The sequence below is a fragment of the Cupressus sempervirens genome, chromosome 11 (genome assembly GCF_028749045.1).
Source record: "Cupressus sempervirens isolate cs-2001-9-10 chromosome 11, ASM2874904v1, whole genome shotgun sequence".
Classification (NCBI taxonomy): Eukaryota; Viridiplantae; Streptophyta; class Pinopsida; order Cupressales; family Cupressaceae; genus Cupressus; species Cupressus sempervirens.
In genome coordinates this window covers 807,827,164-807,852,945 of record NC_143128.1, presented here as the reverse complement: position 1 = coordinate 807,852,945, position 25,782 = coordinate 807,827,164, and the positions used below count along the sequence as shown (strand labels likewise).

The following is a 25,782-nucleotide window of genomic DNA, read 5'->3' as shown; positions in this document are numbered from 1 at the left end:
TGAAGCCAACATAGCCTATCAGAAAGATGATGGCGTCTTGATATTATCTACAACTGAAACTACTTCAGCCTCTTGGGTTTTAGATTCCAACGCATCATTTCATGCCTCTCCATGTACAAAATACTTCACAAATTATCAAAAAGGTAAGTTCAGTAAAGTATATTTAGGTGATAATAAAGTATGTGAAATAGTGGGCAAAGGTGATATTTTATTGTCTTTGAAAGGAGGTGTTAAATGGCTATTAAAAGATGTGCATTATGTTCCAAAATTAAAAAGAAATCCAATATCCGTAAGTCAGCTATATACACATGGTTTCCTCACTTCTCTAACCGACTCATGGAAAGTCACAAAAGGATCTATGGTAGTTGCAAAAGGAGAAAAGATTGGGAGTTTATATATTGTAGAAAATATTGGTGAAGTGGGGGCAGCCATGACAGTCGTAGATGATAATTCAGAATTATGGCATCAAAGGCTTGGTCATATGAGCAAAAAGGGCCTTGATATTATTCATAAAAGGGAGCCAATTACCAAGGCTGAAATCAGCTAACTTACAATTTTGTCGACATTGCCTTTATGGAAAACAAAAGCGGGTCAGCTTCTTGAGGACCAGGCATGAAAAGAAGGGCACTCCCTTAGCATTGGTCTACTCCAATGTATTCGGACCTACCGAGTTAGCCTCCATTGGAGGAGCAAATTACTTTCTCACTTTCCTTGATGATTGCACAAGAAAGGTATGAATTTACATGTTGTATAAGAAGTCAGATGTTTTCAGCAAGTTTAAAGTTTTTAGAATATTGGTTGAGGATTAGATTGGTCACAAAATAAAGTGTTTGCAAACGGATAATGGTGGAGAGTTTTGTTCATTAGAGTTCGATTTCATTTTGTGCGGACAATGGCATCTATAGAATCAAAATTGTTCTATTTACTCCTCAAGAAAATGGAGCAATAAAGAAGATGAATAGAACAATCCTTTAAGAGAGCTCGTTGTATGCTTTCTAATGCTGGTTTGGGCTAGGAGTTTTGGGCAGAGGCATATAATACAGCAGTCTACCTAATCAACCGAAGTCCATCATCTCGGTTGGACTTTGGCATACCAAATAATGGTTGGGCAAGAGAATTTTGTATTCTCACATCCGGGTGTTTGGATGTGAAGCATATGTCCATGTCCCTACGGAGAAGAGAACAAAGCTAAAGTCACAAAGAGGCATCTTCGTAGGTTATGGAGAAGACCAATTCAGTTTCAGAATTTGGGATCCGGTTGAGAAGAAGATAATACAAAGCAAAGATGTAGTCTTCAATGAAAGGGTATTTCAAGCATTAAATACAAAAGAAAAATTGGTATGTGACTATGCCCCTTTCTCTATTTTTGATAACAAATGCTGGTAGAAATCAGAACACTATTTCTCCAAATGTTTTTTCACCCACCTCTATATTAGCACCTCCTCCTTTATCTTCTTCGTCTACAAGCATGTGGAGTCAATCCAATACTAATGGTGAACAAAGAATTAATGACTTTGGTAATAATAGCTTTAGTGATAAAACTTCAGAAGACATATTACAAAACAGAGATATCAATTCTCTATTTGAACATGGAGAATATGAAACAGAGCAGGCCAACAACTACAATGATATGGATATTGATATCTATCATACTCCCACGAGAGGCAATTTTTCCAACCTGTCCCTCCCTACAGGCTCAAACGTAGGAGATAAGAAGGTCCCTGCCACATGGGTCAATTATTTCTCACACAGTCAATGTGTTACTGGAGGTTCCATTGCATATCACAACACCACCGGACAAGATATTATAACAGAACCATTTGGACATAGGATGCCAAACTCCACACACAATAAGCAGCATACTCAAAACATTGATTCAGTGATCTGATTTTAGGATCTTGACAATAGGTGCTAAGTGAAATCGCATAAAGGTGTACAAATATTTAATGCCTAATGTATAACTGAAAAGACATTAACTATTAAAATAACATGAACAATAGAAAGAGAGAGTTATATCACCAGAGATAGAGAAGAGAGAGAAGAGAACCAATTTGATTACGGAGTTTGTCTGATCTAAGCAGACTACGTCTCCGGGTCTAGCTCAACTAAGTGACCAATATATTAATAATGCTCCAAAATTTGATTTACAACCTTATGTAGTCCATCCACAAAGTCTTCATACAATATCCTAACTCGAACCACCTTGCATACAAGCTTTCAAAGCCGCAAGACTAGTTTCTAAAAGAGCAAGAAAGACTTCGCCTAAAAGGCTTTACTACAGAGATAGAACACCATTACATCGTATTGTCCAACAATAATTCTTCTCATAAGAGAAGCTCTCACTTTCTCCTTTGCATCCACTAAATCAAATACCAATGAATGAATTCCAAAGGCCTACATCCCCACTTTTATACATAAACATTAGCCAAAAAAGGCTAAAACTAATAAACAAACATATCCCCTATTTTTAATTAGGTTCCATCGATTTATCCTTTCATCATTTTATGGATTTGATTTTACACCTTATATAGGGTTAGGGTTAGTTTTAACCAATATCCTTATGGATTGGCAGGATAGGATATCGTCTACAAAGATTTTATCTCACTTGAATCGCGTTTACTATAATTATCATAGCGGTCATAGATAATTTGGCAAGAGTAGAGGTCAAAGGATCGAATCCTAGTGACCTCTATTCTCTTTGGGCGGTTAGTAATGGATAAAAACAATTTTCTTCCATTTAAATCACCGCAAGCATAGGGGCACATGGGATACGAGGATGTGCTTTAGGGAGTAGAAGTTGGTAGTTCAAAAATGCTACCTTCCACTTTTAGCTTAAGTGGATGCAAAAACAGTGTTCAAATACAAGTGCCGCCATTTCTAGACAAAAGCACTTGCATGGTTCGTTGGTAAGGATAATGAATGATGTAGAAGAGGTCATGGGTTCGAAACCCGTACGGACTTATTTTGCCAACCGATTTAGAAGGTGTCATGTCACAGTGTTGATGTCATGTTGATGTCACTATTACTTGCCTTTTCCCTCCAACTTCAAACAAGCATAACTTTCAAATACTCTATTTTCGACGAAACGAACATCGTTAGAAAGCTCTTGATGGGCTCTTTAATTTGAAACCCATTGTTGACAACTTTTGAGATGGTCAAGTTTTCACCTTTGTGTTGGCCTCTGTACCTAGTTTGACCAAAACTTTGACTGGCCTTAACTCGAGCAAACGAACTCCTTTCGAGCCCATTCAAGTTGCATCAGGTTCATTTTGACGAGCTCTTCAATTTGGCACTACTTCCAAGAGATTGTGGAACACTTTAATTTTTAGTGGTAGATCGACCTGGATCATTCAGAACCACGCCATTATCATAAAGATCAGGGTGAACAATATGGTACAAACTCCATACACAACCATTGCCAGACGACTCACAATAGGTATTGATCGTGTGTGCAAGGAATATCATGCCCACCTTCAATTGGTCAAAATTCCTCAGTCTGCAATTCTTTTGAACAAAGTAATTGACAGACAGTTAGTAGAAGACCTGGCTCAGGCGCCCAAGGAATACCGTGCCTACCCACGGTTTATGCGAACTCTACAAAGCGGGATTCTCACCTGCAAGTCCCCACAAGCCACGCATTTCAACATGGCATTCAAACAAATCATCCTTCCACTCACCAAATCACAAACACGGGCATTCAAAGGGCAGTCAACTCACGGAAATGACACTAACCTTGGTGGGAACAGACAAACTCGAAGAATGATTTTGAATCCCCTCACTCAAAGGCTTTGCCACATAATGGAAATGCCAATATGGAAAATCAGTCTCATCAAGCAGACTATAGAAAATAAGAATTGTGTGGTGTTCAAATGCATGCAGATTCTAGCACTGTTGGCAAAGTTATACAACCAAGTATGGCCACACTCATGAAAAAGCCACCAGCTCATTTCAAACATAGAGTTTGCAAAAGAAGGATATTAATAACAGGTCTCATTTTCATAGAGGCGCATCCTCTAAAGGAATTTTTTTGAATTACAAAGGCAGAACTCCCAAGAAATAGCCAAGGGACATGATGGTGACAATTTGCATAAAGAGGAAAATATTCAAGAATTAAGGAAATCAACCAAACAAAGAAAGCATCCTGTCAGATTCTCTAATTATGAAATTTTATATTCTAAAGAAGCAGAGCCAGAACTATTGCTTTCATACCAAGTTGAACCACCAAGTTTTAAAGAAGCTTGTAAAGCATCAAATTCTCACAAATGGGAGGCAGCGATGCAAGAAGAGATGGATTCTCTATTGACAAATAAGACTTGGGATTTGGTTCCATTACCACCAAATCAAAAAGTTTTAAAAAATCGATGGATTTTTCTATTGAAAGAGGAAGGCCAAGATCAAAAACAATACAAAGTCAAGCTGGTTGTTAAAGGCTTTGATCAGCAAAAAGGAATAGATTTCAATGAAATCTTATCACCCATGGTCAAGATTACTACAATTTGGGCTATCCTTCAATTAGTTGTTGTTCATAACCTTGAACTTGAACACTTGGATGTCAAACATCATTCCTTCATGGTGGCTTGAATGAAGAAATCTACATGATGCAGCCTGAGGGATTTGTCAAACATGGGAAGGAACTTATATTGCAGATTGAGGAAGAGCTTGTATGGTCTCAAGCAAGCATTGAGGCAGTGGTACCTCAAGTTCGATCAATTAATGACTGAAAATAACTTTATTCAGTGTGAATTTGATCCGTGTGTCTACTATAAGAAGTTACCTGATGGCTTCTTGTTCTTTTATTGCTCTATGTTGATGACATGCTTGTAACTGGTCCTCTATGAAGTTGATTTCAGAATTGAAAGAAAAGTTATCACAAAGGCTTGCTATGAAGGACTTAGGGGCAGCGAGACAAATACTTAGCATGAAGATTATCCATGATAGACACAAAAGGGAAATCAAACTTTCTCAAGAACACTATGTTCTCAAGGTGTTAGAAAGATTTGGCACAGCAGATGCCAAACCAATCAGCACTCCTCTTGCTGATCATTTTCGCTTATCTTTAGCCATTTGTCCCAAGACACAAGAAGAGGAAAACTACATGAAGAACATCCCATATTCTTCAGCAGTGGCCAGCCTTATACATGCGATGGTATGTACTCATCCGAATATTGCCCAAGCAGTGAGGGTTGTGAGCAGATTTAAGAGCAATCCAAGTAAACAACATTGGGATGCAGTTGTATGGATCTTGAGGTATCTTAAGGGTACTTCTGATTTTGTGTTGTGTTTTGGTGGCAAGGATACTTCACTAAGAGTTTATACTAATTCAGATATGGCTGGAAATTTAGATAATAGAATATCCACTACTGGTTATGTATTTACATTTGCTGGAGCAGCGATCAGTTGAGCATCAAAGTTGCAACAAGTGGTCTCACTTTCATCTACCGAGGCTGAATATATTGCTCTCACTGAAGGGGCAAAAGAGTTGATTGGTTGCAGCGTTTGTTTGGTGATTTTGATTATCCTCAACAAGGATCAGCCTTATATTGTGATAGTAAAAGTGTCATTGACTTAGCAAAAAAGGCAGTGTTTCATAGCAGAACCAAGCATATTGAAGTCCGTTATCACTTATTCGAAGTAAACTTGAAGAGCAAACTTCAAGTCTTGAAGATCAACAGCAAGGACAATCCAGCTGATGCTTTTACAAAAGGTTGTTCCACGAAAGAAGTTCAAGTTTCGCAGAGCTTCTTTTGGCATTGTAAAGAAATAACAGTAGGGGAATTTAGGGGAGTCTCTAACATCACATCAGTTGGACTCCAAGTGGGGGTTTATTGGGTGTATGTGTGAAGCCCAACAGCCATTCATTTTATCCTCTATTTTTATTATGTTTTCCCTCCAATTGTTTTGACTCTTCATTTCATTCAAATCTCTATAAATATATGTTGTTGGAGGCTTATCAATATTTGTATTCGAAGAGCTGAAGCTACAGCTGTGATGTAAAACCAGATTTAAACATTAATAAGAGATTCCCCTGCAGTGTGGATGTAGCCACAATTTGTGGTGAATCACGATAAATTCGCATGTTTTTGTTTTCCTCTATCTTGCTATTATGTTTCTTTTCACTCTGCACTTTCAGCATACTCCACAGCTACTACACTATCAAGAGCCAGATTATATTCAAATTACCCAACACAGCAAGGCATGTGTAGCTGAGCTGAAACCCTCACAAATTCACAATAATAATGTTGAGAATGTTATGTAAAACTGCATTTCAGAGAGGAACATATTTACATATTTTTATAATTCAGTCCACACTTGTTTCGCACTGCATTACAGGCATCTTCTGACATTACACAATATTTATCAAAAGAAACAGCATAGTTCAAAATCTAAATTAAGAGAAATCAAATTTGTATTAAGGTTGGGTTAAATGCATGCCCTACAGACAATGGTACCTCCAGCATACTATACTTGATGTTAGAGATACACTCTCAACTCTCACCCCGCTTCTTTATCACAGACAAGTCCAGAACACTCCAAATTGCATAAGCTTAGTCATCAGGAAAAAATCTGGGGACACAAAATTTGAACAACTTACAATGTATTGGAAAGAAAATTCCTTTGTAGGTTTCTGGCTTTCTCAAATAAGGTCTCATTTGCCAAATGGCATCTTCGACAACAGTGATACAGAAAACAGTCTTAAAATCAAACGAATTGTGGAACAATAAACTTAATTAAACATAATTTATTTTAAGAAAACATCAACATTTAGATTTCACCACATGATCATTTTATCTTTAATCTTTATATAGAATTATTTAAGTACAATCTTTAAAATAAGTTATATTTTAAATATTCCCTGTTTCCAATTGGCAATTGGCCTAAGGAAAATGCATCCTTAAAATAATAGACATAATCAAGTGAAGGGTGCGAGTTGAAAAAACAAATAAGCTCGTGTTTTAGAATCATTAAAGCTTCCTATGTGGAGTATTGGGTTCGAGTTCTATAATATCCTTTTCCAGATATTTTACCAAAAACCCGAGATATATGCTTGCAGATTTAAATCCGAACAATAAACCAAATATCCAATATAAAGTTTCAGAATTTAAATCGATTTCTAATCAGCAGATTTACATACAATAAAACTCAAAAAAGCTTTGTTTATTCCTCCAATGTTCAGAAAGTGCATATATAAACCAGGAGTTAACTTAGATAACCATCAAATGCATTACTGTATTTTACAACAGCAATACAATACCGTGCAAATATCCAAATGATCCAATCTTACAAACAGTAAAAATAGTCAGATTGGCAAATGTAGATAAAACCTGTAAAAAGGCTAAGTTTGCGTCCAACCTCCAAAGCTTCAAGGGTTTGCGTCCTTGAAGAAATAACCAACAACTGTTTCCAGCTCCCAAATTAATATTTGTTTTGAATATTATAATCTTCATATATCCTTTCATGTGAAGCTTATTGTACCTTTATTACTTTTCCCAATGTGATGCACACTCATTCAAGCAATGTGGGATAAAACACTTTTTTTGTCCTTTAGTCAATTAAGTGAACATAGTACCTTTTTAAAATGACAAGTTAAATGAACTTTAATAGTCACTTAGTCAGTAAACCATATAGTCATTAGGCATTAAAATAACTGACCAAATGAACTCTGATAAGCATGTGCAATAGCTCATTGGAAAGCTCTCGGCGAGACGCTTCCAACCCAACATTGAGGTACTGAAAATACTGAGTTTTGATTACTTACTAAAAATAGTGAGCATCAAGACAACCCGCCAAAACTGCTCTGATGGGTCTGGAACTAGAAATGTCTAGGCCAAATCTCAAACCAAACCCCGTAAAGAACCTTTTCGCCCCTAAAACCTAAGCGAAGTGAGCTAGCAGGCAAAATTATAATGTCCCAGAAAAAAAAAGGACATTACAAAGCCTCCCCTCTCAAAGATTGCTTGCCCTCAAGCAATCCACTCATACTTGCAGAAGCCAAATGCCAGTTTCCCATACTCGCCTTGAGAATGCGGTTTTACTCCTCAGCCGATGTACCCCAACATGTATCTCCCCAAACTCAAAATGATGAAACAGTACAATAGGAATCAATGTGCCAAATAACTGAATGCCAGGATCCCAAGTCTCACCATAAGGGGACACCAACTGCCATGTACTACTGCCCTATGTGTTACTACCCTCAAAATGAATGCCTCACTACATGAGTGACCTTGTGAGTCTCTACTGTCAAGAGATGATAGGAGCTCGGCAATATACCAATATCCACTCCAAGATGATAACGACCAAACTCTCCTCCCAGCTCCCCTATAAAAGGCAATGCATAGGGATCCTCCCCCTGGATCCCAAGTGAGAACTCATGCTCCGACTGAGATACCACTAACTTGCTCCTCTGATAACTGTACCACTGTACCACTCCTACAATAACTGTACCGATGACAATGATAGATCTAGCCAATTCAACTCCACCTCCATATCACTCTGGTGAAAAGGAAGTAATCCCAATCTCTGGAACTCTGACATGTCAGGAGGCTGAAACACACAGATCATAATCCTATGATTGTGTAACAACATAGCATAACCCACCAGATGTAAGATACCATTAACACCTAGATCCCCGAATACCCAATCAACATGATCCTGGGTAAATGAAAGAGTGGTTGGTGAATCACCAACATCATGAGTGTTAACACTGACTTCAATACCCTACTAAATAAAAAATGTAGACACCTCATGTGGAACATAGGGTAATGTGTGATCTCCCCACTCACCTACAAATAACTCGTTGACCCTGGAAAGCCAAATAGAATCAGCGAATATATTACCAACATACACAGTCAAATCACTGATAGCTGGAATATACCACCAAGAAAAGTCACCAATCAACAAGTAGGCTGTAGCCATCTCATAAGAGCTAGGTGATAAAACTCTGGGCAAGCTAAAGATTCCCTCAGAGCATGCTAAGGATAAATTTGAACTTCCTACTCCACCATAAGTACTCTCGCATATGTCAAAGTCTTCATAAAAGGATGGTTCACCATTAGCTGAAATCTCTAAATTATCCTCACTTGTATCGCTAACCATGTACTCCTATGAAAATGTACAGTTGTTGTCATAAAAATCAGAATTTTCAAACTTATCAACTTGTCGATCCATCAAATTTTTCTCACCACAGAAAGTCTCAAATGGGAAATACGTGATTAAATCACATTGCTTGCCTTCCCATCTACCCACTTTATGAATTCTTTCAACGATTTGCGTGATTTCTTATGTCCTTCAACCATTGTCATCTTCTTCATAAGTGGCTGCCCCACTTGTTTGATTTTCAGCTTTGTGGATGGAATAATGTGTTAAGCTCAATTGAAGACATAGTTCATCTACCTCACTCTCCTTGTCCCTTCCAAATTTTATTACTAGATCTCTATCCATTAATAGTTGCAAATACTCATATTTTATCATTTTCAAAGTTTCAAAATAGTATGTAAAAGAGGACTTGTGACACCGCAAACATTCCCATGCCTCTTTTCTATCACACTCTTCCGCATGAGATCCTCAATCAAATTGGAAGAATCATCCAACCTCGTCAACACTTGGACAATCTTGTCCTCTTTGACCAAAAGCATATCCAATAAGTCAAAAAGTGATAATGGTTTTTGACCCTCTCCTTCTAGCACAAATGGGTTGTTTTCCATAGAGTTTTCTGATTTTTCATCACTTAGGGGAACAACATTTTCAGATATATCCTCTAACTCAATGGGTGCTAGATCATCTATCTTGCCAATGTTGCGGTCCATTTGCTCCTCCTCAAAACTTGACATAATTTCCAGCCTAGTATCATCATAAAATTCATCCAAGCTAATTTCCAAGTCCCTAAATAAGATGCTGGTGTTTTCCCTGTCTAAATAAAATGGGGAGTTGCCAAAGTTGGCAATTTGGTCAACTCTTCTACTTGGGCCATCAATATGCTCATCAAAAGGACTAGTGTAAATAGCTCCAAGAGATACTTCGTCTCTCAATTACCCAGTAGTATACTTGTGCCATTATTATTGTTTTGTATATTATCATGCAAAGATTGCTCTTCTTTTTCAGTACTACTATCGAGTTGATTAATGCCTTACTCATGCAAATTCTTGTAACTGTCCTCTACACGATCTCGAGCCAAATCATAGTATTTGTTTCTTATCAATCCGTCTTATTTTGCAACTCTAGCTGAAAGTCCACACATATGCCATGAAGGGTAATTCTTTCTGAATCTGTGGAGGGAATTTGTTGTACTCGTCATATATGCTCATTATTTCAGCCCTCATATCGGATTGGAAATTTTGGGCTAACTGATGTTGCGACTTAACAATGTCTTTCTTAACCTTTTTGTAGGCATATATTTTCCCCATTTGCAATTTTGTTAAGCAGTTTGCAAGCTTGCTGATATGATGTTTCAGTTTGTGCAATGATAATATATGTTACTGTTAAAACTGCTCAGATGTCTTTGCAGTAATTCCCATCCGTCCAAGTTTTGTTTGTTGTCCCAAGCAATGCTCCCAAATAGCATATTAGAAATCAAACACGATTATTAACCACAAACTGCTAGCAAAGAATGGTACAATCATCAAGAGGTGTTCAACGTGTTTTGGATGATGGTATGACTAGCAAAATCACCTTCTCAAATTGCCTCGAACACATAACATCAAAATCTCTATATTTTGAAAGTAATCACATCAAAAGATTTGCAACTAGAATGCCTCAGAATCATCCATTGTTTAGGGTTCCCCTAACATTGCAGTAGGTTCCCTATTGTTTGCAGGATGGAGGAATGTTTATTTTATGAGTTTTACAAAATTTATGTTACTGCCCGTGCCCTTGTTGAACCAGCCACCAATCTTTATATCAAAGTTGCACCAATTTCGAATTTCTAGATTTAAGTATCCTCCTCCCGATTGCTAAGCCCTCCAGTGTTTTTCCGTTCCACAACTGTGCGAGAAGCAAATTTCAATCTGTCCTCCTGTCCAGCTTTCACAATAGCTTTCTATGTATATTAACCTCAAATTTTGCAGGGTTTACTGGGTGTTCACTTAGATGTTCAGAACTAGGCAATTTAAAAGACATTCCTTTTTCACTACCAGCCTTCACCATTTCGTGCTCAGAGATTGCTTGTTTTGCCACATGCTTTGCCTAAAGTTTCTTGATGCGTTAAAAATCTTCATTGGAAAAAAAAATGCCATCATTCTGGCCCACAAGATTGACAAGACTGTAATAGGTAATATTGTCAAACATCATTGTAGTATTCTGAGACATAATCTTTAACACAAGGTTCTGGGACAATACTGGTAATTTGTCAAACACTCAAATACACCAAATGTTTTATTTATTTCAAGTTTATAGTATAAACCAAACTCAACGGTAAGCTCATTGTATCAACCTAGAATTTTCATTCATGAATGTGCACTAATCCGGCAGACTTAACATATATTCAGAAGAAAATACAATCGTCTAGAGTGGTCGGTAGTTCCAGTCAGAAATGTACAAGTAAATGGGGGTGGTGAAGGATAATCACAGACCCGTGATTGCACTAGCAAGGTTCTTCCATATCTGACGTCCCGGTTAGACCTCCTTCTCAATCCGACTTCCCATTCACATTTACGGCAGCCTCCCACTGGCATTAAAATCACAATCTGGACCACTATTAATGTTGTGCATAAGGAGTCTATGCTAGCGTGAGGACCCGACGTATTTGCTTCTACCCTCACCTAAAGTGTCCACAACTACTTTCCCCTTGGATTTCTCCAACTCTCTCCACGTGAACAGCTTATCAATGGCTACGGACTGTATAACACAAACAACCCTTCTCCTACTACCAAAAGTATTCAATGCAACGTACCCTGCAAATGCTAGCTCTTGAACAACTCGGTCGGGTGTGCTACCAACCACCGCTCACGTGCAAATACCAAACGTGGCCTTCAATCGTATTTTCCAAACCCGTGGCTAAACTAGCATGAATGCTCACTGAAACTTCACCAAGTCTAACTGTATGCAATGTATGAAGTTTTCTGACCCGCAACCAAAAGTCCAACTATAAAGACAATGCTTGGCGTCTACACCTACACCTAACATCCATCAAACCCGACCATCATTTTGTTCACAACCACCTTGCCGCAGGAGAGCTGAATACCTGCTTATGTAGGAGGGGTTCTGTGCTCAGAATGTTTAGTAGTGACGGCTTCTTGTTATCTTGTGTGTTACTGTGCGTGAGTTCCAAATTACAATGTGCCTTGTTCTTTCCTGAATAACGTGCCCGACTGGAGATGGCACTACCAATATCTTCTTCAGTTTATCAACAAATTCAACTTCCTATAGCAAACCACTGTAAAGTCAAGAATACTTAGCCGTACCTGTATAATAGTCACTACTACCAAACCCGCTGTTGAGTAAACTCCCATATGCCGTTTCCTGTTTGTAATCTTCAGACAAAATGTGGCTTCTTCCTTTCTCATAAATTCTACATATCTTCTAGCAAACTACTGAAGAGTTGGGGTGATGTCCAACCTTTTCTCATAAATAACTGGAGGGTTTTCGTCCTCACTGTTCGGAAAACCAGTCACATTTAAGCAACCAGAACTTCGAATATTTTAGTTCATAAATTCCTGTGTGTTTCCACAGGATGGCAAGATTCTTGGCTCTGATACCACTGTAATATCATTTTTCGGATATTTTACCAAAAACCTGAGATATATGCTTATAGATTTAAATCCGAACAGTAAACCAAATATCCAATATAAAGTTCCAGACTTTAAATCGATTTCTAATCAGCAAAATTACATACAATAAAACTCAAAAAAGCTTTGTTTATTCTTCCAATGTTCAGAAAGTGCATATATAAACCAAGAGTTCACTTAGATAACCATCAAATGCGTTACTGTATTTTACAACAGCAATACAATAACATGCAAATATCCAAATGATCCAATCTTACAAATAGTAAAAACAGTCAGATTGGCAAATGTAGATAAAACCTGTAAGAAGGCTAGGTTTGCGTCCAACTTCCAAAGCGTCTTCAAGGGTTTGCGTCTTCGAAGAAATAATCAGCAACTATTTCTAGCTCCCAAATTAATATTTGTTTTGAATATTATAATCTTCATATATCATTTTATGTGAAGCTTGTTGTACCTTTATTACTTTTTCCAATGTGATGCACACTCATTCAAGCAATGTGGGATAAAACACCTTTTTTGTACTTTAGTCACTGAAGTGAACATAGTACTTTTTTAAAATAAGTGACAAGTTAAATGAACTTTAATAGTCACTTAGTCAATAAACCATATAGTCATCAGGCATTAAAATAATTGACCAAATGAACTCTGATAAGCATGTGCAATAGCTCATTGGAAAGCTCTCGGCGAGACACTTCCAACCCGGCATTGAAGTATCAAAAATACTGAGCTCTGATTATTTACTAAAAATAGTAAGCATCAGGACAACTCGCCAAAACTGTTCTAATGGGTCTGGAACTGGAAATGTCTAGGCCAAATCTCGAACCAAACCCCATAAAGAACCTTTTTGCCCCCGAAACCTAGGCGAAGTGAGCTAGCACACAGAATTATAATTTCCTAGAAAAAAAGGACATTACAAGTTGTACGAAACATGAAATATGTCAAATTTGCAAAAATTACTGCATCCTATTTTATAAGGGTACCCATAACCCTATTGAACAAGACCGAATGCAAGTCCTGGTGAATTTGACTGAAACAACACCATGAGTACTGAGTGAATTTAATTGAAAAACAGCCTAAGTTTAGAGATAATTCGACGTAAACAACCCCCCAAAACAAAGGTTAATATATCTGCAAAACGCCCTGAGTCCAGGGCGAATTCGATGGAAACAACACCCTTTACCGTGGCATCTATGCCGGAGGCAGCCTGGCAAAACGAATTTAACAAAATGGAAAAAATGAAAAAAGTAAATGGCACGAAATGAAAACCTAACCTTGAAGGTTTGCGAGAGTCTGAGTCTCCTGGAAAAGCTCTATCATATGATCTGATTCAGAAAGGGATGAGAGAAATTTTAAGATCGTGGAAAGACCCTTCGATCTTACAAACGAAAATTCTGCACTGGCATTGTGCAGAGAAGTTGTGAGAGTTAAGGTGAGCTCTCTATACAGCCTCTGTCTGTTCAGCGATTTCACCAAATCGACTACCAATGTAGCGGATGATGAAGACGAAGAAGGAGACGACGATGAGGAAGTAGACGAAGATGAATGGGAGGAAGAGGAAGAGAGGAATTCCTCAGCCCAAGGGGACTTCTTCAGATACATCTTCCTTTTGGTTTCGCGCGGTCGCCACTCTAATCTTCTCACTCAATCAGTCAATTCTTCCTCATTCTTGTTAAATAGTTCACCAATTAGTGCAATAGTATCTCTTGGAAACTGAAGAGGTCAAGTACGAAGCGATTATATGGGTTCACCTCGTACTGAACAGGCGCGAGAGAAATACAGGTGGAAGTGGCAATCTACAAATATCAGACTTTGCCAGCCAAATATTTTTCTCTCAAAATCGCGTGGTATACATGGACGGCGAAAGTAATATCGCAATGCTAACAATTCTGCATAGCGATGAAATAAGAATCTTGGACGCACAGTAATAATTACCGTCCATATTGATAAAGAATATGAATTATGTTTGATAGACAAAATATAATATAACCTATGTTTCTTAGGTAGCTTGAAAAGCAAATTTAAGTCTATTGGTTTTTTTCCTTTGTGTTTGTAAATATTTTATCAACATAGGAGTTATTAAATTTTATTTTATTTTTTGATAGGTAACATTATTGGTATTATATTGATAATTAAAGAGAGTTACAATAATAGTGGTATGGCCAAATACCTTATTGCCATAACTACCCATACCTTGGCCATACCTATGCTATTACACAAAAAATCAGAGTATGAACACTCTGCAAAAGACTAGACCACCCATTCCATATACAAAAAGGAACAAAACAAAATGAAATAGGGTATTTGTTTGCATTCGTCGAAGTCACCACCATTTGGTATTGTTACTCCTTGAACCAACACATTGCTTCCTCGTGAGTAAATGTTGATGTTGATTGATTATCCATCACCGAAATTCTCAGTCTCCCCCAATGACGCTTACCACTGCCCTCTCCCTCGTCTTCAAGTAGCAAGGCATCTACCTAGACACCCTTTGATGTGGACGCACCCCCCTCCAACTAATTCTTCTTCACTATTTGGTGGCGTACTTGTTGCCTTAGAGCAAGCATGTTCTTTCTCAACGTGGCCTTCATGAAGCCTAGTTTACTCTTCGCTAACACCCAAATTTGCTCAATCATGAACACTGCTATCTTTTTCCATCCCTTCTCTGCTTTGGGGATATGGGCACCTTGCGGATTTAAGGAGAACCACGCAACCAATGGCTGAATCGAAGAATCCCCTCCACCAATTAGCCTCCAAGGCTCTACACCCATCTCAATACCTACGCCCAGGACAACTCTCTCAATTATGTCTTATAGCCCCAAGAGCCACTATCTATCCACACATGCTACAACAACAGGGTGGACCTCCTCCTTCGTTTCCCCAACCATCAACGCAAGCACTACAAATAAAGATGCCACATCCAGGTTTGATCTCCTCTTCCAGAATGTGTTCAAGTACTCTTGCCCAAACATCAATTACACTCCCTCCAAGAAAGTCGGATTGTTAAACACAAATATGTGTTTGAGATGCCGCATAGTAATCTGGCCCTCATAAGTCTACATCTAAATATCAAAACCCAGAGCAAAATTTGCCTCCATTTCTATCGTGTTAGGGAACAAATGAGTTCGGCCTTCCTTCTACCTAAATATAACTTCCTTGAAACTCTCTCGAACTGAAGTACCAAGGAAAGAATACACTCAAGCTGGAAGTGCAAAGGATTGGGTATCTCTACATGCCGTGATATGATTTAATGCCATCGGAGGTAGGAATCATGATGCCTTCCCCTTAAACTCACCTAGGATGAAAAGTTTCATGTGTTTTAATGTATCTAATGGTCAAACAATACTACTCTCTTTAATCTAATGCAAGCGGTCGCAGGTCCTCAAAGATTTCATTTTGGGTACCCATTGCTGCATTAGCACCCATGTTGGCTAACATTTCTGCCACCTTGTTCGTTTCCGAGAATGAATAAGGAACCTTGAAATCATCAAATTCCAAAAGCAAGTCTTCGATTTGCTAGATATATTTATCAAGGTATCATGCCTCCAACCTCCCTCTGTTTATGCCATTTGTGATGATCTTTGAATCCCCTTCCAAGTGGACTCTTTTAAAGCCTATTTTTGCTCCTAAGGGCAGAGCCTATATGGTTGCATAACATTCTGCAATGTTATTTGTGTCATCCTGCAAGCGTTTGGCTGTAAAAGCGAGAATATTGCCCTTGTGGTCTCTTGCTACACAACCACACCCCCAATACTCCTAGATTTCCCCTAGCCGCCCCGTCAAAGTTAATCTTGACCCATCCTTCCTCTAGAGGTGTCCAACATACCTTTGCCCTTTTAATAGTTGGATTAGCCCTGACAAGCCCTTGAATGGGTTGGTTACTAGATTGTGTATTGCAAGTGACGAACAACAATAGAATAAATAGTACCAAGTCGAGCTCCTCGACTAATTTAGTGTTATGAGAGCCAATCCCTCTAGGATAATTGGGACAGATTTTGTAATTTACAATAGCAATGAAATATGAGGTCAAATATTATGTCAAGTTGGATGTAAATAGTGAAGGAGAGAGCAGCTAGATGTGATGCATAGGAGAAAGAAAACTTCCAACCACAATTTGTCTATGCCCAAATGATTTGACCTTTGTTACATGGAAGTTGAGAATTAAAAAATATATATTCATTTGAAATATTGAATGATGGAGAATGTGGAGAAGTCTAGAATGTTAGAGAGAGGTCTTGTAATTTATTTTTCCTTTCAGAAGGTTATAGAAACTCATATTTTTAGATAGTTCTAGAATGGTTTTTGTTTTAAATATAAAAAATCTAAAAAATCTATAGAGTTTAATTTGACAATCAATTTTTTATTAAAGAATATGTACAAAATTGGTACATTTTTATTTTATTTTATCTTTTATCTTTTTTGTAACAGTAAAATGTATAGTCTTTAAAATAATTTGTTTCATTTTGTGTACAAAAAAACAAAAGTTCTACTGTAGCACAAAACAACCAGTCAAATTGTCAATAACTATATTTTTGTGAATTATTTCAAATACAATATATATTAAAACTTTATAGTTGTAAAAAGTACTTGAATAATAAATTGACTTGATTGGACAAACAAATGAAAAAGTTGCACTCCCTACTATAGTACAAAACAACCAATCAAATTGTCAATAAATATATTGCGTTGAATTATTTCAAATACAATAAATATTAAAAATTTATAGTTGCAAAAAGTAGTTGAATAATAAATTGTTATAATTGGACAAACAAATTAAAAATTTGCACTACATTGAATGCTATAGTTTCCTGCCTACGGCAAGAACTAACAAGATGTGTACAGTTTGTTTGACAATTGATCCTCGCATCTTGGCTAGGAAAAGGTGATGGATGACATTTGAATAGTATAATAGCTTATAATAGTTGGAAGAAAAAATGTCTCTGTCTAAGTTATAATATGCGAGTGATAGGGGCATAGTAAATATTATTATGAGAATGATTATTTACTAAGAATATGTTTAAAATGGACAATTTAAGTAGATCAAAATTCAACATGGAAGGATAAATATAAAAAGTAATTTATAAATTGTTTAAGGTTTTGGATCTATATTTTAAAAGTAGTGTTGAAGATGATGGGATCGAAAAATCAAGACTATGAATTTTAAACAAGCCAAACCATAAGCAAAAGATTCATAAAACTATCTTATCATAGCATAATCAAAGCTCTTCCTCGAGAAATGCAAACATAAAAATAACTTAACAAATAAAATATATGCATTCAAAACTCATTTAACTCCATTGAAGTCCTATCTACCACTATCTTGTATACAATGTTTTGTTGATCTAAAAAAATTAGCATTGCATGAGAGTCTATAGAGAACGAAAGTGGTTGATTAATGAAAATGATAAAGGAATGGATGACCCTCAAAAGGGTTTGATATGCAAAAGCTCTCAAGAAGAAACCAAGTTGCGAGAAAGTTATAGGACAAGAGGATTAAATGAAAATATAAATGACAGTTATCCCATGGTTATATTTGATCTTTATAAATTAATGTGTTTGGTGGGTGTTAAAGGACAAGAAATTTAGGAGACTATAGAGGGTATTTTATTAATAAATGTGGGAAGGGTAGATAGAAATAGGAATAATATATATTTATTTTATATATTTTTGCTTGGCAAATGTTTTTCATGTTATCTTTTATTTTTATTTTATAGATAAACAACCTAAGCCTTGATACAATATCAAGTACATAGATACATTCGAATAAATAACTTTTAGTCCCAAGTTACATTTTTCACCTTCCTTTTAGGTTATTTGTCATCCTTCTCTTCTTCTTTTGCTCGAGTTGGGATCTATATATAGTCTAAGCACTACATATTGCACTTATGTTATGGATAAAGCTCTGAAAAGTCACAAAACATGAATAAATAAAGGGCATAAAAATGAAATGTAAAGTGATAAAAGCATTTTCTTAAATAGAAGTAAAATATACATCTAAATCATTAGAAAATAAATCGAATAGAGTGGAGTGGTCATTGATCAATTGAGAAAACATATCTTAAGTGGCATGATTATCAGTTTGTTGCACCAAAGGGTGTTTTATTGGCTTAGTTGCATAAACATGCAACAATCCAAACTAGAATACTCCATAACCTCCAAATTCACCTCAAACTCATTTTCCTAGGCTCCAAAACCATCTTCCAGAATGAATATGTTTATCTAATCATATCGTCTTGGGATGTGAGGTGTAGGTAGTGGGTAAAAGCTAAAGAAAGACCCTTGAATCTTCCCTGGGATAAAGAGATGTAAACTATTGTTGAACTTCTAAAAAATATAAACCATCTGTAATTCGGATGGAGTCCCTATATTGAAAGTTTGACTTCTTATATCTAACCTTATTCTATGCCTATATTTGCTAATTCATCCACTCTTTGATTGTCCTCCCGAAATATACATTTGATTGCACCAGGATCTTGTCAAAGGTCTGACATAGTGAGAGGGCTTAAGATAAGATTGAGTCTATCCTCCAACTGATGAGGAATTCTTTCCTTATAGCATTTGATATAATTTTAGAATCTCCTTCGATCTCTATATTCTAGTAACTAAGAGTTTTACACAATTTTAGTCCTTTAACAAAAGTTGACAGTCCTGCCCAATTATTAGTTTTTATTTTTATTTTTATATATCTTGCTAACTTTTCTATCTCCATGCCTTCTTAGTTATGGACACTACAACCAATGCCTTCTTTGCTTGGATTCCCTATTGAAATTCTATCAAAATTGAGTTTAAACCAATCTTCCTTGGGTGGTTGCCATTGGCACATTTCTCATTTTCTTTTTAAAATAATCTCCTTGTTCCTATAAAGGGGGGTAATTTTAGACCTATCCACTTGCCTCTCATTTTCTCATCCCAGTGAGACATTATAGCCTCATTCTTTTGTTTATTCAAAACCCGATTGTTGAAAAGTTCAATGACAAAAGTCTCAATTTTAATTAAAAGTTGCTCTAGATTCATCTTCTTATCCTAAAAAATTATTTGATTGTGTTCCTTTTATAATTATTACAAGAATATGGAAGGTGTAAATATCCATAAAGAGCTATAAATACTATCCTTTTGAAGGAAGGGCCAAGCATGTAACATATCCATTATAGTTCTTGGAAATGCAGATTTCCACCCCAATTATGAACAAAGCAATTTCTAGAATTGACTTGAATAAGGGCAATACAAAAAAAGGTGGTCAATGGATTCTTCCTCATTTTTGCATAAAGGACATCTACTTGGGCCTTGGAATCCCATTTTCTTAAAAATTTATGATGTAAGGACCTTCTTATTTAAAACGACCATGTGAAAAATATTGCCTTAGGAAGATAAGCTTTATTCTAGCATAATATTGCAAGGAAGGAGTCCTTTGAACTCATCTAGAGAGACCTAAGGAGTTTATACCCCTCCTTTAACTTGTATTCACCATTGTTGCTTCTATCTCACATCAATTTGTCCTCGCCAAAATTGAAAGTTACTTTCCCATTTTATACGGTTCTTATTAGATCTTTCACTTCCTTAGGTGGGAGGTTCATGTCCTTAAAATCCATCCATTTCCAAACTTTTCCTCCGTCCTCAAAGGTCACATAATGTATAACTCTTTTCCCCCATCTATCTTCGAGCATCAACCTTAATTGGGCTAGCATACAATCCTTTTCCAAAGCACCATATCCTCCTCAAGAGTCTTCCCGGAAGAGAGCTTCTTCCCCCATCCCTAGGCTCCATGTTAGTCTATTATGGATGGAAGATCTATAATCTATCATTAAGTTTTGAATTCTCAATCCTCTAGCTAGTAATTTATCCCTGACTATGCTACTCAGATCGGTGTTGTTCATATATTTATTTATTAGGATCTTTGCCCACTTGAGGTGTGGATTCCTATACATTATCCATACTAGTTTAGCTCCTAAATATTTACCTTACATTTTGATGTCCCTAATCCCTACACCTCCCTTGTCTTTTGGTCCACATACCTTGTCACGGGCTAACAAGGAAAAAAAATTCTTTGTTCCCTGCTAAAACAAAGTCCTAAGGAGTCTATTGATTTCTTCCTTTTTTTCTAGGGATATCAATACAAGATAATTGATAAATAGGTTGTGTTGAAAGGATAGGTTATATCATTGTTTCTCTACTCATAGAAAACAACCATTTTCTTTTCCAAAAAATCATTTTTATTTTGATATTTTTTATGATTTGATCCCGTGATTTTGTTGAATGTGTCCCTTTGTCTAAAGGGAGATCCAAGTATTTACAAGGTAAACTTCCTCTTTTGAAATTCAAAATTTGAAAAATATGTTGCTTTATATTAGGATGAGTATTAAAGAAGAAGATTTATGACTTTTTGAGGTTAATCTCTTGACCTGATGCACTAGTATATTGACTTCAAATATTTTTATATGCTTTTGCATCCTCTATGGTACTTTGTCCATTAAGCATTGTGTCATTAATTAATTATTGGTGAGTTGTCAAATCTAGGTCATTAGTGATCCTTATTCCTTTAATAGCCTTCTTATACCTAACATTGTTTATTGATCTTCCTAACACTTGTGACATTAAAATGAAAAGAAAATGGGATATTTGATCCCCCTATCTAAGTCCTCTACTTATTCCAAAAAAGCCTTTGGGTGATCCATTTACCAGTATCGATAACTAAGGGGAGGATATGTATTCAAAGATTAAATTCACCCATTGTTTTGTGAAGCCTATTGGGACTCAAAATTGCAAGCCCAATTTGAGTACCATTTTGATTTTTTTTGCAAAAAATGACCCCTATAAGAGATCTTTAAGCATGTTCACCTAGCTAATGTTTTGAGTCAAGGATGTGTTCAAAGTTCTCATTACCTTTCATTTAGGATGTTCATACACCTCAATTTTTTGGTTGGAAGTTTCGATTCGTTTGGTGAGATGTCATTTTGAGCATTTATCATAATCTACATTTTGGCCCAAGTGTCAAACAGAGTTCAGAGGGCTAGTTTGCATTTGAATATCTTGCACCTAGAGAAGTTTCATGGCTCGCCACTTTGGGAGTGTCTAGTATGCATATCAAGTAACCTATGTTTCAAATTTCAAGTCATTTCAATATGTTTTGACAATGTTTTAAATCCCTCAAAGGTCACATAATCTATAACTCTTTTCCCCTGTCTATCTTCAAGCATCAACCTTAATTGGGCTAGCATACAATCCTTTTCCAAAGCACCATATCCTCCCCAAGAGTCTTCTCAGAAGAGAGCTTCTTCCCCCATCCCTAGGCTCCATGTTAGTCTATTATGGATGGAAGATCTACAATCCATCATTAAGTTTTGAATTCTCAATCCTCTAGCTAGTAATTTATCCCTGAATATGCTACTTGAATTGGTGTTGTTCATATATTTATTTATTAGGATCTTTGCCCACTTGAGGTGTGGATTCTGATACATTATCCATACTAGTTTAGCTCCTAAATATTTGTCTTAAATTTTGATTTCCCTAACCCCTACACCTCCCTTATCTTTTGGTCTACATACCTTGTCACGGGCTAACAAGGAAAAATAATTCTTTGTTCCCTACTAAAACAAAGTCCTAAGGAGTCTATTGATTTCTTCCTTATTTTTTCTGGGGAGATCAATACAAGATAATTGATAAATAGGTTGTGTTGAAAGGATAGGTTATATCATTGTTGCTCTACCTATAGCAAACAACTATTTTCCTTTCCAGAAATTCTTTTTTATTTTGATATTTTCTATTATTTGATCACATAATTTTGTTGAATGTGTCCCTTTGTCTAAAGGGAGATCCAGGCATTTAGAAGGTAAACTTCCTCTTTTGAAATTAAAAATTTGGAAAATATGTTGCTCTATACTAGGATGAGTATTAAAGAAGAAGATTTATGACTTATCGAGGTTAATCTCTTGACCTGATGCACTGGTATATTGACTCAATATATTTTTATATGCTTTTCCATCATCTATGGTACTTTGTCCATAAATCATTGTGTCATTAATAAATTATTGGTGAGTTGTCAAATCCAGGTCACTAGTGATCCTCATTCCTTTAATAGTCTTCTTATACTTGACATTGTTTATTGATCTTCCTAACACTTGTGCCATTAAAATAAAAAGAAAATGGGATATTTAACCCCCCTATCTAAGTCCTCTGCTTATTCCAAAAAAGCCTTTGGGTGATTCATTTACTAGTATTGATAACTTAGGGGAGGATATGTATTCAAAGATTAAATTTCACCCATTTTTTTGTGAAGCATGTTGGGACTCAAAATTGCAAGCCCAATTTGAGTACCATTTTGCTTTTTTTTTGCAAATAATGACCCCTATAAGAGAATTTTAAGCATGTGCACCCAGCTGATGTTTTGAGTCAACAATGCATTCAAAGTTCTCATTACCTTTCATTTAGGATGTTCATGCACCTCAATTTGTCGGTTGGAAGTTTCGAGTCATTTGGTGAGATGTCATTTTGAGCATTTGTCATAATCTGCATTTTGGCCCAAGTGTCAAATAGAGTTCAGAGGGCTAGTTTGCATTTGAATATCTTGCACCTAGAGAAGTTTCATGGCTTGCCACTTTGGAAGTGTCTAGTATGCATATCAGATAACCTATGTTTCAAATTTCAAGTTGTTTCAATATGTTTTGACAATGTTTTAAATCCCTCAAAGTTGGTTGTTCATTGTTGTCATGCTGATGCACATTGTTCAGAATTTTGGAAAGCCTTGTTTGATAGAGAATGTTTTATGACCTATTGAATATCTTGAAAAAATGGTCATACCACTACATTTTATTTATAAATGACATCCTATGTTTGCAATTTGAAGTTTTGATGAATATGAAGTTCTGATGAATCTATTTGACTAGTTTTCAAATGCGATTCCCAACTCATTTTCTAAGGTTTAACTGATGTTTGGATCGGTAGATTTTCCAGGAGGCATGTTCAAGATGTTATAACTTTAAATCTATATTAGATTAGGTTTAATTGATTATACCACCATGTTCTACTCTGAAAATACTATAGGGGTGCCAATTTTCAATTCTTCATGAATCCATTTGCACGCTTTCTTAAGTCCATTCCATTTGCAAAAAACTGTATTTTGCCAATGTACCCAATTTTGCAATTCTGAGAACCCAACTTTGAAAGTTTTCCAAATGTGCCCAGTTATTTTTCATGACCTCTAATTACATAATCATACACCCCACATAACTATCTACTAGTGCCTTAGGTTTTGTACCCCCAAGTGATCATTTGACCAATTTTCAAAATCAAAACCATATGCATTTTTATTGTTTCTAACATGTTTGCAAGATCCGTTTAAAGGGAGAAACTTTGTCAGTCAATATTTTATGACTAGAAGATCCTCATGAGATGAAATCTTGCAAGATGAAAATGTGTGGAACAAAGAGGATGAATGTCATTTCTCAAGTCCCAATTAGGTGTTTTTGTCATTTTTTAAGGCCAATTTTTAGGGCTTGTCAAAACGAGTTCTGCAAATTATCAGAATGGGTAAAAGATGAGTTTGATTCTTTTTTAGTCAGGTCCACTTGGGACCATATCACTTGCTCAAATTAACAAATATATAAAATGACTTTACTATTGGCAATGCTATATATGCACTCATGAAAGAGCTTGGAAGTGCATGCCAATTATTTAGAAAATGATAAGTGCTTGGCGGTATCCCACTCATCCCATTGTGAATATCATAATGGGTACTAATATGGTATCATCTCAAAGGATACTCAAGAATTTTCCTCAGATGTGATGTTATATAGACAAACTGACTAGAGTTTTTGACAAAGTTCACTTTGGCATAGTAAGGTTCAACAAAACAAATGAGGAAGATGTCTTTCATTATGAGGATGCACAAGACGTATGTATTTGCATCCAAAACTTCAAGCAAATGTGTTGCTAGAGATGGATGAAAGGTAAAGGGGAGTCATATAAGTGAAATTTCTTGTGTCTAAGGGAACGAGTAGTGTTTCAAATGAAAGTGTGAAGTAAGAAGGGCATTGATTTGAGATCCATTTCATCCTTAAATAGTTCCTCATAAAAGTAACATTGTTGACGTTTCTCACTTATTTATGCATATAAATAACAATAGGAAACAGATAAATTGTTTTAACTATTCCTGAGACAACCCCCGTGAGTATATAGTTGTTGGAAACACATTTGAGGAGAGAATGTTCAGGTATGTTGACTTTAGAAGTTTCCATTTGGATCATTGTGATCATAACTATGTTAAGAGCCCCTGTTAAGTAAATTCTTCTCTCAATCTGTAGGCGAGAATATACAAAAACAAATGGATTAATTCAAGTGTTCCCTGCTAAATTATGCTAATGCCTCAGACACCATAACAACCTTTTGTGGAGATTGCTATCTGCTTTATGGAAGATAATGCACCATCATTTGACTAGATTGGGTGCTATAAAAATAAAGGGAGGAACCCAAAATTTTGAAAGAAATCATCCCTTATGCAAATGGGGCACATTTTATTTCTATGGGCATTGTCTTCCATGCGCATCTAAAGTAAAAAAGACCCATTTTTGTCATTAGATATGATGTAATTGGAAGAGTTATATTATATGTGACCAATATCAAAGAGCCTCCACATTCAAACTCTTCTCGTCATGCTCATGAGACAAAATAGTGTATTGATTGCTCGTGTAAAAGGAGAAATTACATTACAGTTGAATGATGTGAAAATCAACATGACATGGATTTGTCATATTTATTCCTAGTTTGCGTGATGATCTCAGAGAAGCATAGATCGAATGAATTTGGGGGTAGGTAATTTATTAGTTGCATCCACACACCTCTCAGGCACATTCACGCAAGGAAGAGTGTTAGAGTCATACAAGCAACTGTGCATCTTTCTATGGTGACTGTAATCACAACCATAGCCTCTATTGTTAAAATATTTCTCTAGCTTGTACTTAGAATTAGGAAAACATTCTCATTAGATGATTCATTCACCAGTGCGATCAACTCCATTAGCCCCAACATTGAATATGTCTCTAAAACCTGCACCCAAAGCAAAAGAAAAGAAATGCAT

At 36.3% G+C, this 25,782-nt stretch overlaps 1 protein-coding gene across 4 annotated transcripts in view; it reads right to left on the bottom strand.

Moving 5' to 3' along the window:
* ISI1 (binding protein) overlaps positions 1-14,655 on the bottom strand; it is a 108,725-nt gene extending 94,070 nt beyond the window's left edge. Inside the window, exon 1 of one of the 4 annotated variants that reach the window (XM_089811458.1) lies at positions 13,988-14,655. Coding sequence is in view for 3 of the 4 variants with exons in the window: in XM_089811457.1 (XP_089667583.1) it covers positions 13,988-14,315 (328 nt within the window). In the remaining variant the exon portion in view is untranslated. The remainder of the gene's footprint in view (positions 1-13,987) is intronic. The other 3 variants (XM_089811457.1, XM_089811455.1, XM_089811456.1) reach the window with 3 other exon arrangements.
* Positions 14,656-25,782: the final 11,127 nt, after the last annotated feature.